General features: G+C 34.2%; 1 protein-coding gene across 4 annotated transcripts in view; it reads right to left on the reverse strand.

The window, feature by feature from the left end:
* Positions 1-6,615: 6,615 nt before the first annotated feature.
* RBM27 (RNA binding motif protein 27) overlaps positions 6,616-14,885 on the reverse strand; it is a 63,694-nt gene continuing 55,424 nt past the window's right edge. For all 4 annotated transcript variants that reach the window (XM_084883160.1, XM_084883159.1, XM_084883162.1 and 1 more), the window contains one exon: positions 6,616-14,063. In XM_084883160.1, coding sequence (XP_084739286.1) covers positions 13,980-14,063 — 84 coding nt within the window. In that variant the 3' untranslated portion in view covers positions 6,616-13,979. The remainder of the gene's footprint in view (positions 14,064-14,885) is intronic.

Below are 14,885 nucleotides of genomic sequence, written 5' to 3' on the forward strand. Positions count from 1 at the left end.
CTGTTTTTTACCTCAATGACCACTAGGTAGTCGACATGGGTCCAGCAAATTGTGCCTCACCCTCCAGCATCCAACCCAAGGAGCATACCTGTGGTGGAATCCAAACAGAGCCCTGCCTTACAATTGGAAATTTCAAAAACTTAATCCATGAGCATTGGATACTGAAAAGAAACCGGAAACAAAACCAAACCCAACCCTACAGTTTGGTTTGTCACGGTGTCGGCGCAGCAGCAGCCTACAACTAAGTTCCTAAATGCCACTTTGGACTAATTTAAACAAGAATCCCAGTTTTTGCTTTTACTCAATGGTGAAATTGGTTGCTCTTTTATTTTATGGGGAAAAATGATTTTTTTTAAACCTTCATACATAGAAGCAAAAATACTTTAACTGCTGTAAACCTTCAAAAGTTAATAGAAATAAGATCAAATTGAATTCTTATTTTGATTGGAAAAAAATAAATTGCTGCATTTCACAGTGACACATTTACATGGCATTCTCAGCTTAGACTGCATAAGAAATATATGTGGTGAAATGTTGGGGGGGAAATAATCCTCTCTCATCATTGATGATTCTGTATCTCTCTTCCTTCCTCCTGAAATAAATAAATAAAAAAATTTTTAAGTAATCTCTATAATTGTACCCATTACTAAAATATCTGTAGAATATATTGCAATAACAATTAAACCAACTAGTGGGAGAAAGGAAGAAAATTAAATGGCTTTTCCAGAATCTCTCTTCTTCCCTGAGTTGCCAGCCTTTTATTGCCCAGAAGGAGGAAATGATTCTTATTAAAAATCTGAGCTTAGTAGCCTTATTAGGTAATGCAAAATCAACTCATATGGGGCAAAATGTCTCCTCTATATTTATAATTTAATATCCCCCTGAAACAAACCAGCAGATGACACTCATGTTTCTGATGCAATACAGTACAAACGTTCTTCAAAAACCTGTAAGTTGATTTTTGTTATTACTACCAATGCATAGAGTGATCTTTTCCTATACAAAAGCCCCAAACTCCCATGTTCTGTGACCCCAGGTTTGTTGCCTGAAAACAGCAGTGTTTGGTTATAAGATGGGCTCATATTTTTCCTCCTGTAAGTGCTTCCCTTTTGGGTCACAGTAAGAATGGAGTCCACAGGTATATTCATGACCGTGGAAAAAACCTGTTCACCAAATGTTCCAGATAAAGCCATTTTCAAAAATTTCACATCTGCTACCTCAGTTTGATTTTTTAAAAATTTGAAATGTAATGTTGCCTCTGGCTTCTGGGTAGTCACATTAAGTTAATTACTCCAACAGTAAGAAAGAATAAGGCAGAAAACAAAGAAGAATTAAGCATAGTGCCTCTGGCCATTCCTGAGGGAGTCATGTGGTCACAGCCTCTTTCCTTCTAAAAGGGAAATCCTTTGCTACCAGGAATGGGTTTTTAAAAAAGAAAAGTCTTGCAGTTTTATGTATAGAGAGATGAAGTATCAAATCTATCTATCTATATATATATATATTCACTGTATAAGACTACCCCCCACTTCAAAGAAAAGACTTACTTTGCCGTCAAGATCTGCAGGTAGCCGGAACCGGTTTGGCTCAATGGATAGAGCGTTGGCTTGGGGACTGAAGAGTCCCGGGTTCGATTCCAGTCAAGGGCATGTACCTTGGTTGCGGGCATATCCCCGGTAGGGGGTGAGCAGGAGGCAGCTGATAGATGACTCTCTCATCGATGTTTCTAGCTCTCTATCTCTCTCCCTTCCTCTCTGTATGAAATCAATAAATAAATAAATAAATAAAAAATCTGCAGGTAATTTTTGTGCAATTTTGGTCTTTTGCCCCCGATTTTCGGTTGACTTTTTTTCGTTTCAAAAGTCGTCTTATACGCCAGAAAATATAGTATATGCCTAAGTGACCAGTCGACCTGCCACTGTGACGATGTACTGACCACAAGGGGGCAGATGCTCAACACAGGAGCTGCCCCCTGATGGTCAGTGCACTCCCACAGACAACCTGCTGTGGTCCTTCCCCCTGGCCCCAATTGCCGGCCAGGCCTAGGGGTCCCACCCTGGCCTAGGGGTCCCACTCCTGCATGAATGCATGCACCAGGCCTCTAGTAGATATAGAAAAACAGTCTCAAAGAAGGAAGTTTCCCTCTGGTCAGTGGGGTGAGCTAGAAGTGAGGAAGGGGAAGCCAGCACAGGAAAGATTCCATTTTTTCCAGACAAAACATGTGTCTATTTTGGAGTGTTTCAAACTTTTTTATCTTCCAGAATGTTTAATAAATCACTAAATTTGCTTAAATGGTTATAATAGAACTGACAAGAATAAAAAAAGAAAAGAAATCCTTAATAGTTTTAAGAGCATGATTTTCCCCCCAGCATGTATCTTTAAATAATCTTATAAAGATAGACAGAAATGACAGCTTGCTTTGAACTACTTTTTCTGTTTTTATCTAAAAACATAAAATCCATGCACACTTTGTACAATTACTTCGCATACATGTTACTAATAATATATCTACTTAATAGCTAATTCTAGTTTCCCCCAATAGACCCTGTATGCAAAATAGTTTCAATTTTACTATTATGTTTCCCAGTGGCCACATCCTAAAGTACAATTCACTGACCAGTATATAAACCAGTATATAAAAGTACACTGTACAGAATTGTTAAGGCAAGAAAAATCTCCTTTTACATACTCAGAGATTCACACTACAGAATATATCAGACTAGAGCAGATTAGATGACAAACAGAACAGCCAGGGAGGGTGATTCTGCAATATGTCTGTTAAGTAAAATCCCAGGTCAAAGGGCTTGAGACTTGGGGAAATATTTATGCTTTTCTGTAGCATACTACATAAGTATGTAAAAATACTTATGTTCTTTTGTGGGAGGCTGGTAAGAGGATTCTAGTCAGGAAAGAGACCCCCTTCAACCATCAGCAGTTGAGTGACTTGTGACTGGACTCACTTCAAGGCTAGATGTAATATATACATTTTCAATTGCCAAGGGTTAGAAAAATGTCTTAGTCTTCTATCTAGTTGATTAATGTGGCACATAAAAATGAAAACTCAGATATGAAGTATTCCTTCTCTTTTTTTCCAACATTGCTAAACACATTTAAGCAGTTCCACAAGATTTAATAGTCCATGTAGAAGATTCCATTGTAGGTAAGAATAACTCCATTCAGACAATTTGATGATGATTAGATGGTCTGCTAATAGTGGATTACATTTCACAAAGTATTTTCAGAAACATTAACTTACATAATGCTTATTGCAATCCTGTGAACATTAAATGGGCACTAATACTGTAATACTCATTTATAGGAGTAAACTGAGCATTCAAAACACGAATTAACCCAAGCTCACATAGGTAGCTGGAATTGGAATGTGAACACAGTATGAAGCAACAATTAAAGGACTTACTTTTAAGTCAGATATAAGGGGACTTCAAATATTGGCTTTAAGACTACAAACTGTGCCTCAGTTTCCCCTTGCACAAAAAGGGGAAAATCTTAGAATACCTCAGAGAGCTGTTGAAAGGAATAAATAAGAATGTTTGAAAACACACAGCACAGTGGATCACATAAAGAACAATTAAATGGGAGACAATGTTATTTTCACTATATGGCTGGGGAATGGCCCACTTGCGGGAGATGAGCTACCTGTATCAGACCTGTGGGACCTCAGTTCTGCTAGCCATGCCTCTTTCAGACTGGGAATATGCACATTAAAAGTACTACACAGCCCTGGCTGGTGTAGCTCAGTTGGTTAGAGCATCATCCCATGAAACAAAGGATTGCAGGTTAGATCCTGTTCAGTACACACACACAGGTTGTGGGTTTGATCTCTGAGTGGGACAGAAAATAACCAATTGAGGTTTCTCACATCTATGTTTCTTTCTCCCTTACCCTTCCTCTCTCTCCAAAATCATGAGGGGAAAAAAATTAAAAAAAAAAAATCCTGCCCGGTTCATGTGGCTCAGTGGTTGAGCCTCACCCTAGGTACTAGGAGGTCACAGTTCAGGGCACATGCCCAGATTGTGGGCTTGATCCCCAGTGGGGGATGTGCATCATTGATGTTTCTCTCTCTCTCTCTCTCCCTTCTTCTCTGAAATCAATAATTTTTTTAAAAAATTAGTGGGTGATATTTAAAAAAATACTACACAAAAATGGTACCATGCTTAAGGATTTAAATTAGAAAAAAAAAAAACAACACAACTCATGAGGAATATATTGGGAAATGATAATAGTCTTCACAATTCCTTTTCCAAGTTTACAATAATTTCTTAGCACCATTAAAATTGACTAGTGAATGAAATAAAAACCAAATAAAAGGCAGAGGTAGATTGTTTTATATTTCCACTGCTTGGTTCTTCAAGTCATTTATTTACTCAAGACTTATTCAAGGGCTTCTGTGTGCGGAATATTTTACCCTGTCTGATCTATGTTTTAATTTACTTGTGGCACGCACACATACAAAATCATGTTTCTGGGCAAAAATGGTCAATGACAGCCAGAAGAACTAAAATGTTGAACAGAATCAAAATTCTCTGCACTTACTATAATATTTTAAGGTGCACATTTTCTGTAGATTCTGATTCTAATAGCCACAAAGAAAAAAAATGAAAACAGCTACTGTACCATTTCTCCCACCTTATGTCCATGAAGCATAAAACCACCATCAGTGAAGATAATCGAATCTCAAAATGAATAAGGCAATCCTGGATTGTAAAAAAGAAAAATCAAAATATGCTGTGTGCCGAAACCGGTTTGGCTCAGTGGATAGAGCGTCGGTCTGTGGACTGAAAGGTCCCGGGTTCGATTCCGGTCAAGGGCATGTACATTGGTTGCGAGCACGTCCCCAGTAGGGCGTGTGCAGGAGGCAGCTGGTCGATGATTCTCTCTCATCGATGTTTCTGGTTATCTATCCCTCTCCCTTCCTCTCTGTGAAAAATCAATAAAATATATTTGAAAAAAAAAATGCTGTGTATTGTTTCTATAGACAATGTTCAATATTTTCTGAACATGTCTGAATATGCCAGTTAGGTTCCCTCTCCCCCCCCCCCCCAAGATACGGTCAATTTCTGAGAAATTGAGAGGTGCCTATAACTCACAAATAGCTTTCCAAAATATTAATACTCAGCACAGAAGCTTGCCATAAAAATGAGGCCTTACATAAATAAATTCTCCATTCTAAGTAGATTTTAATTGTTCACTTCCATCTTTTAGATTTTTCTTGAGCTTTATCTGATTTATCAATAGTCACTTGAAAAAGTAAAACTAAGAGTGGAAGAAACTTCTTTGACATCCTTGGGGCCTCAGGCGACCACACAGCACCATTCTATTGAGAAAACTCTAAATATTTTTCACATGAATGGCTAAAGTGCAGAAATGTATAATTTATTAGGATTTAAATAAATCACAAGGAGAGAAGTGCTTGTTATTCACAAAAAATGTTTCAAAAAATATGAAATTATGATTCTAAGAAATTAAGTTCTATGTGTAAAATTTCCCATCTTTAATATTTTGAAAGAAAAACATACTGATAATGCTTTAAGAATGGCACACTGTTTTTTAGCATTTGATGACAGCAAAATATTTTTCAATGACACATTCCAAATTTTAGGGGTAAACACCTTTCTAAAGCATGTACTATAACCAGAATGTTATAATCATTTTGTTCAGTAATTTTCCTGACCAACTTATCATATTGGAAATATTCCCAGTGGCTACTAAATTTGTCAAGAGTAAGAATCTTTCCCTGTTGTACCTATTAGAACATGCCTAGTTTTCTCATGGATTGTCAAAGAATAAAAACAAAAAACAAAAAACAAAAAAACAAAAAAAAACACCTTTTCTCCCAAGGGTGCTTATATCTTTTTTTTTTTTTTTTTTTGAGATGACAATTACTACCATACTATTAGTAGTCAATAAACATTTTATAGTTACCAAAATAGCTAACATTAGAAATCCACAAGGATTTAGAATGGCATTACTAAACTAAGAAACCTGAACATGTAAAAATCAGATAATTCTATAAACAACAGAACATGAACACCAGTTTTATTCATTGAGAATATATTATATTTTGAAAAAAATCTATGGCATAAACATAACTATAAATGAACACTGCTATTCTCAGCACTTTCTGCCTAGAAAATTCAGTATACTATATGAAAACATCATTAAATAAAAGCATGTAACTCATTTATGTGCAACATGATTTTTTTAATGCCAAGGTTAAAAGGAAGAAGGCACCAGCAATATTAAAAAACACAAAGAAACAAGGTAGAAATATTGCAAGATTATCATAATTCAGTTTGCCAGAGAAAATATTTAAGATAAAATTGAAAATAAAATAAACATAGGTTATGATATAGCCAAATCATTGTGAAATGTATCAAATTGGCTGGCTGTACATTACCGAGGTCACAGGAAATTACTTTAAAATGTTTCTCCACATATTAGCATATATAAACACGGTTTGCTATGGTTTCCAATATACTATCCAAAAACAGTGCTGCTCCCTATGGAAGCTTGGTTCCAATCCAAGGCAGATGAAATAGATGGAGCCAGAATGGCAGTGTTTGACAGACACTAATAAAAAAGACCAGTGACATCCTATGGACTTGTAATATTCCATTTTATTAAAAGCAGCAGAGCACAAAGGTTAAAAGCTGAGCTCTAGAGTTAGATCTGTGTTCAAAACCTAGTCCCACCACTCGAGGCTGTGTGATCTCTGGGAACCACTTAATCTCCCCAAAACTCAGTTCCAAGACAGTTGCACTCCATCAAAGTGCTGGATGTAGGCAAACTACAGAGCCATTCCTGGAACAGTCTGCATTCAATACATGACAGTTACTTTTTTTAAAGTGAACAGTTTAAAATTATCAATTTAGTTGAAAAAAATATATTTTTTTAAATGAGTAGCTTAAAATAAAGTTTAGTGGAAAATATTTACTTGGTACCATGTATTACAGGGAAGTCAGGTTTTATTGCTTAAAGGAATCTCAAAGGAATGAACATGGACAGAGGATAGACATTTTAAAATTACAAATAACTTACATTTCATTAGGGCTGATTTCAATACTTTGCATACTTAATGGTTTTCCTCCTGTGGCTTTCTGAAAATATTTCAGCATTCTCATCAACATGTTCCTAATCTTTTTCTTTACATTTTAGAAACTAGAAAAGCTCAGACATGTAAAGATACAAGTAACACACTTGCCCGAGATTAAGAAAAGTGGCAATGATTAGGTAATTATTTTTATTGCCTATTTCTTATAAAATTTTTATTTCCTATTTCTTATAAATTTTCTTATAGGAAAATGTATTTGCAAAGGGTAAAATTCAATGGCACAAGGCTGAAATGTGTACAATTTTCTCAGAGATAGACATCAAACTTGGATTAGTTTTGATGGCTGATAGCTAAGGTGACTCTAAATGCAAAACTCAAAGCCAATGACTTGAATTTCATAAAGAGTAACATCACTATACTACTATTCTACTTCTTCCCCACAACAAATGACAAAAATATAAAACTGTAGGCAAGTTTAAAGTCACTCACAGTTGTCTATTTTAAAATTAAAAATACCTTCACACTCAAGAACATCAAGTAATCAAGACACTGATATATATTTTTTCACCTTTAATTTTAGACTCGACTACTTTTCCAAGCAAAATATAAAACATTAAATTACATCATTTTACACTCAAAATATACTGACGATGTTACAGCAAGAGAGTGATTTAAAAATCCAATTCAGCCCAGCCAGTGTGGTTCAGTGGTTCAGCATCAACCTATGAACCAGGAAGTCTCAATTACATTCCCTGTCAGGGCACATGCCTAGGTTTCGGGATCAATCCCCAGTAGGGGGCATGCAGGAGACAGCTTATCAGTTATGCTCGCATCACTGCTGCTTCTTCCTTCCTCCCTCTCCCTCTCCCTCTCCCTCTCCCTCTCCCCCTATCTCTCTCTCTCTCTCTCTCTCTCTCTCTCTCTCTCTCTCTCTCTCTCTCTCTCTCTCTCTCTCTCCTTCCTCTCAGAAATCAATTTTTAAAATATTTTTTAGAACTCCAATTCACCTTGTATCTCAATAGGATAGTGTTTTCTAAATTGCAATTTTGAAAGTCAAATTGTGGATCCTGACAAAAAATAATAGATTAAATAATATCACGTGCATACTGAGTAATAAGAGTGTTGTTTGATAAACTTTTGTTTGGAGGAGGTGTGTATATACTGTATCACAAAGCAAAATATTTTTACTGTGAGTTGCTGTGGGGGAGAAAAAAAAAAGGATTCAGTCACTACTCTAAGACCGACTAAATTTTGTCTCCTAGAGCCCCCTACAGGCTCAAAATGTTAAAAACTTTAATCCTACAGTAAATCTTTTGTTGGAGTGGTAGTTCAGAATCTATAATTCTATAGTTTATACAGGAACAGGAGTTTACACAGATAAATAGGAAGTGTTTGGTCTAAGAACTCACCCTTGAGGCCAAATCATCCTCCAGAAACAGGAATAATTGGGCAAGGTCTATATTAGCCCTTATTCTCTCATTTAATTTAAAACTGGGAGAAATATAACAATATTTTACACTAAGAGCTGTCTGGGGGAAATAAGAAAAGATGGAATAACAAGAACTTTAGGAAACTGTTAACAAGACATTCACTTTTATAAGGTTTTTACAAAGCAATACTGAGAATAGAAAAAGGCCTAGGCAACTAAAAAGACTTTTTTCCACACCTGGACTCCCTGACAAATAATTAAGAATTTTGAGCAATCAAATACTAAACCAGTACCTCTATATAAAAAATAACTATTACTTTAAATTACAAATGGATCACTATATCAAAATTAAAGAATTCTATGAAGTGGTTAGAAAACTGAAGGGATGTAGGAAATAGAGGCTTATTTTCACAGAAAACAATCTAACAAGCTATTGCTCTTCTTTCACAGAAAGATAATATAAATAAATAAAAAGAAAAGGTACCAGCCACGTTTACCATGCTTAATGACCACCTCCACATACAAAAAAGAAGAGAAAAATGTTTGCAGGAGCCCAAGAATAGACTCAAATTGCAATTATCTTGCAAACAGACATTAAACACTATTCTAACCTTAATTTCACCTACGTATATCAAGTTACCCATCTCAGAATGCTGGGATGGTTTAGTTAACCTAAGATGGATCAAAGAACCAGGTAAGAGGCCAAATGGTAGATGACCCTATAGAAAGATCACTTGACAATAAAATCAATTTAGCATAAATGAAGGTGATTCACAGCACATGCAATAGCAGTTAATAGCCTTGTATTTTGAGTCAATGCTCCCTGGCTCCTCAAATAGGTCTGACACTAAAATGACACAAGATATGCAGGTCTGCCCTTGTTTAAAGCAATCCTATCATCTAAAACATTTCAAGTGTTGACATAAATGTTCATACCTTCTGTTTACTGTAACAAAATTACTATTAGATACAGACTAGATACTACACTGGGACTCGTGATTCAAAACTTATCCTTGCTTTAGAATAATTTACATCTAAGACACTAAAAAAAATCACATAAAACCAGTTAATTTTTTAATGAGAGGTCCATGTTGGTAAAATATTTGACTTAATATTAAACAGATGTAACTATTTTCAGAATTATGCTTATTCCCACTAAAATTCCCAGAACTAATGTTTATTATAAACATGTAGGGTGTCACCCAAAAATGTATCTCACTTTACATAACTATTAAGGCAGTGTTAATCAAAATACATTTCATTTTCAAAATTGCGCTATCAGCTATTAAAGTGTATATACATTTTTGGGAGGCACCCGGTATAGATGAGGATAAATTCTCATCTATTCAAAACAAATGATCATACAGCTTATTTGCCATTTACCAAATTCATAAAATACAAATTAAATTTATTAAAAAGACTGAAAATGAAATTTACTCCCATTCTTTAGCAATTTCCTGTATAGATTGAAAGAATGACTCTTCTTAGACAATGAATAATCATTTCAAAGGGAATTTTGTTAAGAAATTTTTCAAATGAAAAACATGAGCCCAATTCATATACTTTCCTTTCTCATCACCTCCCACCAAGTCCTTAGAATGTAAGATCACTTCTTGTTATTCTTTACTATTAGAGGTCACAATTAAAAGTCATCTCTTCAAGGTGTTTTCCCATATTTCTATTCCACTTAAGAAAAATGTCCTTTCAGGCGGCTGGCATGGCTCAGTGGTTGAGCATTGACCTAGGAACAAGGAGATCATGGTTCAATTCCCAGTGGGCACATGCTTCTTGGGTTGCAGGCTCAATCCCCAGTGTGCAGTGTGCAGACAGCAGCCAATTAATGATTCTCTCTCATCATTAATGTTTTTCTCTCTCTCTCCCTCTTCCTCTCTCCCTGAAATCAATAAAAATATATTTTAGCAAAAAGGGGGGAAAATGGTCCTTCCTATTGTTGGCAGGCACACTGAATATCATCAAGGTAACATTAAAATAATTGCTTTTATAAAATTGTTTGTGCTTTTTATCAAGGATACAAAGACCCATCATGAACAAAGAAATATGGCTATCAAAGCTAACTAATAATACTTTAATCCCCTTCTTTTTAATTTCCAAGACACCCTGTTGAGGGAGTTATTCTACTGAATATTTTACAGCCAGTGGTTTCAATACCCAGTTTCATAGAGTAGCATTCTCTCATGTACATGAACCCAACATAAAACACACATACATACCCACTACTCACTCACGGTCACACACAAGCAAGCATACACACACATTTTCTTTCTTTCCAGAACAAGCCAGAATTACAGCTCTTTTGGTGATTGTTATAATTTTTGGAATGGTTCATAAGTTTTCCAAATTCTTTTAAATTCATAATACTTTTATCTTTTTTTTCTTTTTTTTTTTTTTTTCCCGATTGTGAACCATTCCATATTGCATCTTTATTGCAAAAGTCAACATGCTTCTTAGAAATTCAGATTGTAATTGATAAAACAAACATTACATATATGAATTTAAATGTATAAACAGTTAGAAATTCAACAATATCTCCTATTATACTATTACACAAGTTCACAATTTTGTAAAAACTATAATACAGGCGTACTATACATAAGAAGAACCACTATTCCTTTTCACATGATTTTTTTCTTCTTTTTGAAATAATGATCCATCAAAAGGACCTTTGTTTCATCATAACAAGACCGTTTTTCAATTTATCATCAATGCTTTCCCACATGAAGAAATGCAAAGAAATTCTGCGTTCCCTGCGTTTACCTTTTTAAACTTGGGCAGCAATCCACTAGTGAACCAGGCTGACCGAGGCAGATTGGTCATTAGCTACTTAGAAACTTAGAAAGTTGTCACACTCATTAAAAAGAATACAGCTTGCCTCAGATGGTATATGTTATATCTGTAACTGAAGATGCCAAGAAAACAAGTTATGGTACTTTCTTTTAAAATAAATTCTAATAGTTGGGGATAAAAAAAATCCTAAAGGAAAAATACATATTCAACTATTTTATGTTACCATTAACTTAAATGTTCTAATATTATATTTAACTCATTATTTTGAATTCATTTTTGAGAACAAAAATGTTTTAGAATTCTTAGAACGTTTAAGAAGTATTTTAGTCTTATATAAGGTGCATTGAAAAATCAGTTTTATACAAAGGATCTTACTGGAAAGAGTCTATTCTTCACTTTAACACTCTTCTCTTTCACCTCCCTCTCCCCCAACAACTAAAAAGGCAAACAAATCTCCCTGTACAGAGTGTAATAAGATGTCAATTTTGAGGTTAAAAAAAAAACCATATGAAAAGGAATCTCATTCTGTTGAACTGTCAGTCTACTGAAAATTTTCTTACAGCTCCATTAATTTACTGTAATTTTCAGTTTCCAAATACAAAAATACAACAATTCTTATTGAAATCTATACGCTGGTAGTTTTAGTACACAAAAAAACAAAAACAAATTATTTACAAAATTATACAGTTTAAGAAAAAACTTTGTACAAAAAATATATAAATCCTTTGTTCCCTCTATCACGCTTAAACTGTCAGGACTCAAAATATTCACCACAATGAATCTTTCAAAATATATACCGACTGAGCCACAGACATCAAGAAAATTTCATTAGAGATGATGGAGGGAGGAGCAAGATTGCTTATTCTAGGTACCCCACTGTAACATTTTCATCTTTGTATAAGCTTATTTTAGTTTCAGTGTTATCAGAAATATAACAACAACCTAGGAAGAGGAAGTCCTTATTATTGCAAAGGGGAAGTTACAATGAACATAAAAATGATCCTGGTTTGACACATCATTCCAGGAAAATAAGTAGAAAAGATAATCAGAACGTGGGATTTAACTTCTTGTAGCTATGTAAATCTAGAGTCCTGATGGTTTTAAGTTTCTTAGTGAATAGTTTCTATTTTAAGAAACAGTCTTTACTTCAAGAAACAAAATCCTTGATATAGTGATCACCAAGAACTTTCTGAAGCCAACAGGAAGTTTTAAATTTTCACACCACACGTATATAAAAACATAGATGTGTATACTCTTGAAAAAGTGACATCCTATGTACATTAATCATTTTATTTCCTCAGGGGTCAATACAGTGTAGTGTTACTCCTCTGTTTTTCCATCTAACATTCAGAACACAAGGACATACATTTAGATATATTTTACTTAACAGATACTCTAGTCTATACAGTGTACAGTAAAAATGCACACAGTGAAAGAAACTGTCTACTGAAGGATGCATATGTTCATGGATAGCAACAGCTACAAAATTATAAAAAAATAAGGTCATCTGATCAAAGTCAAGTTATGACTCCCATTTATTACTAGCATACCCATCCCGCTACCCTACCCCAACCCTACCCTACCCCAACACCTCACCATCATGGTTTAATTTTGGAAAAGAATTTCAGACACTTTTTAACCCTTTTGTGTAATATTAACTAAATTGAAGCATTAAAAAAGAAAAAAAAGCTAGTGACTGACTTTCCCCATGAATCCTTCCATTATTCTCATCTAAACATTTATCAAGGTGTTTGCTGGTTTAAACTTTTTATTAGGGGTTGACTTTTGGTGACCGAAAAGAATATCTCAATAATGGGTAAGTAGGGCCTAGTAATAAAAAGGCAGAAGAAAGAAAGTGGGATTGAAAAAGGGGCAATGGGTAAAAACCTTTTATATTCTGAGAATGTTAAAAAAGAAAAACAAAACACAAACCAACTGAACCAATACTCACTAATTTCAAAGTAAAGAACCAGCAGCAACAGAAGTGCAGGAGAGTTGATATAATGACAGAATAAAATTACCACAGAGCTAGTTTCCATTACCTTATAGCATTTACGAACACAGAGTTTGTGTGGTTTACACTAAAGTAGTACTTACTTCTACAGATAAGCCTCCTCCCACCCCAAATTTAGATTTAATACAAATTGGGCTCCTCCTCAGTTAAAAAAAAAAAAAAAAAAAAAAAGGAAAGAAAATAAATTTACTTTTCTTCCAAGACAACTCTTGAAAGCAGAAGGGTATTTCAATTACAAATGTCTCCTACTGTCTGACGACCCATCCATAATAGCTAAGAGTTAAGAGATTCCAGGCAATTTTGACATTTAAAGAAATTTTATCAGATTATAATCCAAAATAAAATTTCTGAACACCCTGTCATTTACATCATAATCCAACACCAGTAGCAACAAAGACAGGCGGTGTGGAAAAATAAGGCTCTAGAGATTATCCATGTCATCCTGTGGATCTTCACAACTGTGTAAAAGTACTAGGCCTTTGGTGCTATAATATCATGAACAGTTATGAGATGTGTTTAAATAGCAAACTTGCTGTCCTTAAATCTATTGTGTTGAAAGAAAAATAAAAAATTTTTTTTGGCTCATTGACGTCTTTAAATAACTTTAAAAGTTGTTCTTCTAAACAAATACTCCTAAAAAATTATACAGCTCGCTTCAGATTTCATCTTCGCCATGAACGAGACTCATATTCATCTTCATCTTCGTCATCATCATCAGGCAAAAACAAATCTGAGGTTTCTGTTTCCTAAAGAAAGAGAGAGTAGAATCTGCTTAGTGGCACAAGAAGTTAAATAAAATACTTTTTTAGGGCAAAGGACAAAGAGACTAAATATAAAAGCTGGATTTAAAAGTACCTTTCAGAGCAAAAAAAAAAAAAAAAAAAAAAAACACAAAACACACATACACAAAAAAAATTTTTTTTTTTTTTACATGTACTGGGGGTAGTAAAAGTAGGTTTATTGTTGTTCATATGGAAAATAATTAATAAATTAAAATACAGGTTTTAATTAATATATTAAAATTAATAAAAGTAGGTTAAAGTAAATTTGCTTTTGCTCAACCTATGCATATAATATTCTCTCTGCTAACTTTTCTTAGTCTTAATAGGAAAAGATTTCTATCTAAAGTCATTAGAAAAATAAAGTAAATAATATATGAACATTTAGTAGGGAAAATAAAAATACCTATGAAATGTTATTGATAAAATTAATTTAATTTTATTCAATTAAGTTAAAAATTACACAGTAAATGACCATTCAAACTCCTAAACCTTTCCTTTAATATTAGCTTATTAATGAGGGGAGAATATATAACTTCCCCATGACAATGACATTCAAGATCTTATATAAAAATATAAAAAGTTACACTAAGGAGAAGTATCTGCAAATATTCCCCCAAAATATCAAGGTTTTTCTTTTTTAACACAGGAACATATTTCTACTTTTGTTATATAAAATTACCCATATGGTTAGAAGCCTCTTGACCAACCATTAATGCTAGATATCTTCTAAATCAAAACTGTGATGAATCAGGAATAACTTGCAATGTTGGATGAGTGTTCATTTTA

This window comes from Pipistrellus hanaki (genome assembly GCF_964339955.1).
Source record: "Pipistrellus hanaki genome assembly, chromosome: 5".
Classification (NCBI taxonomy): Eukaryota; Metazoa; Chordata; class Mammalia; order Chiroptera; family Vespertilionidae; genus Pipistrellus; species Pipistrellus hanaki.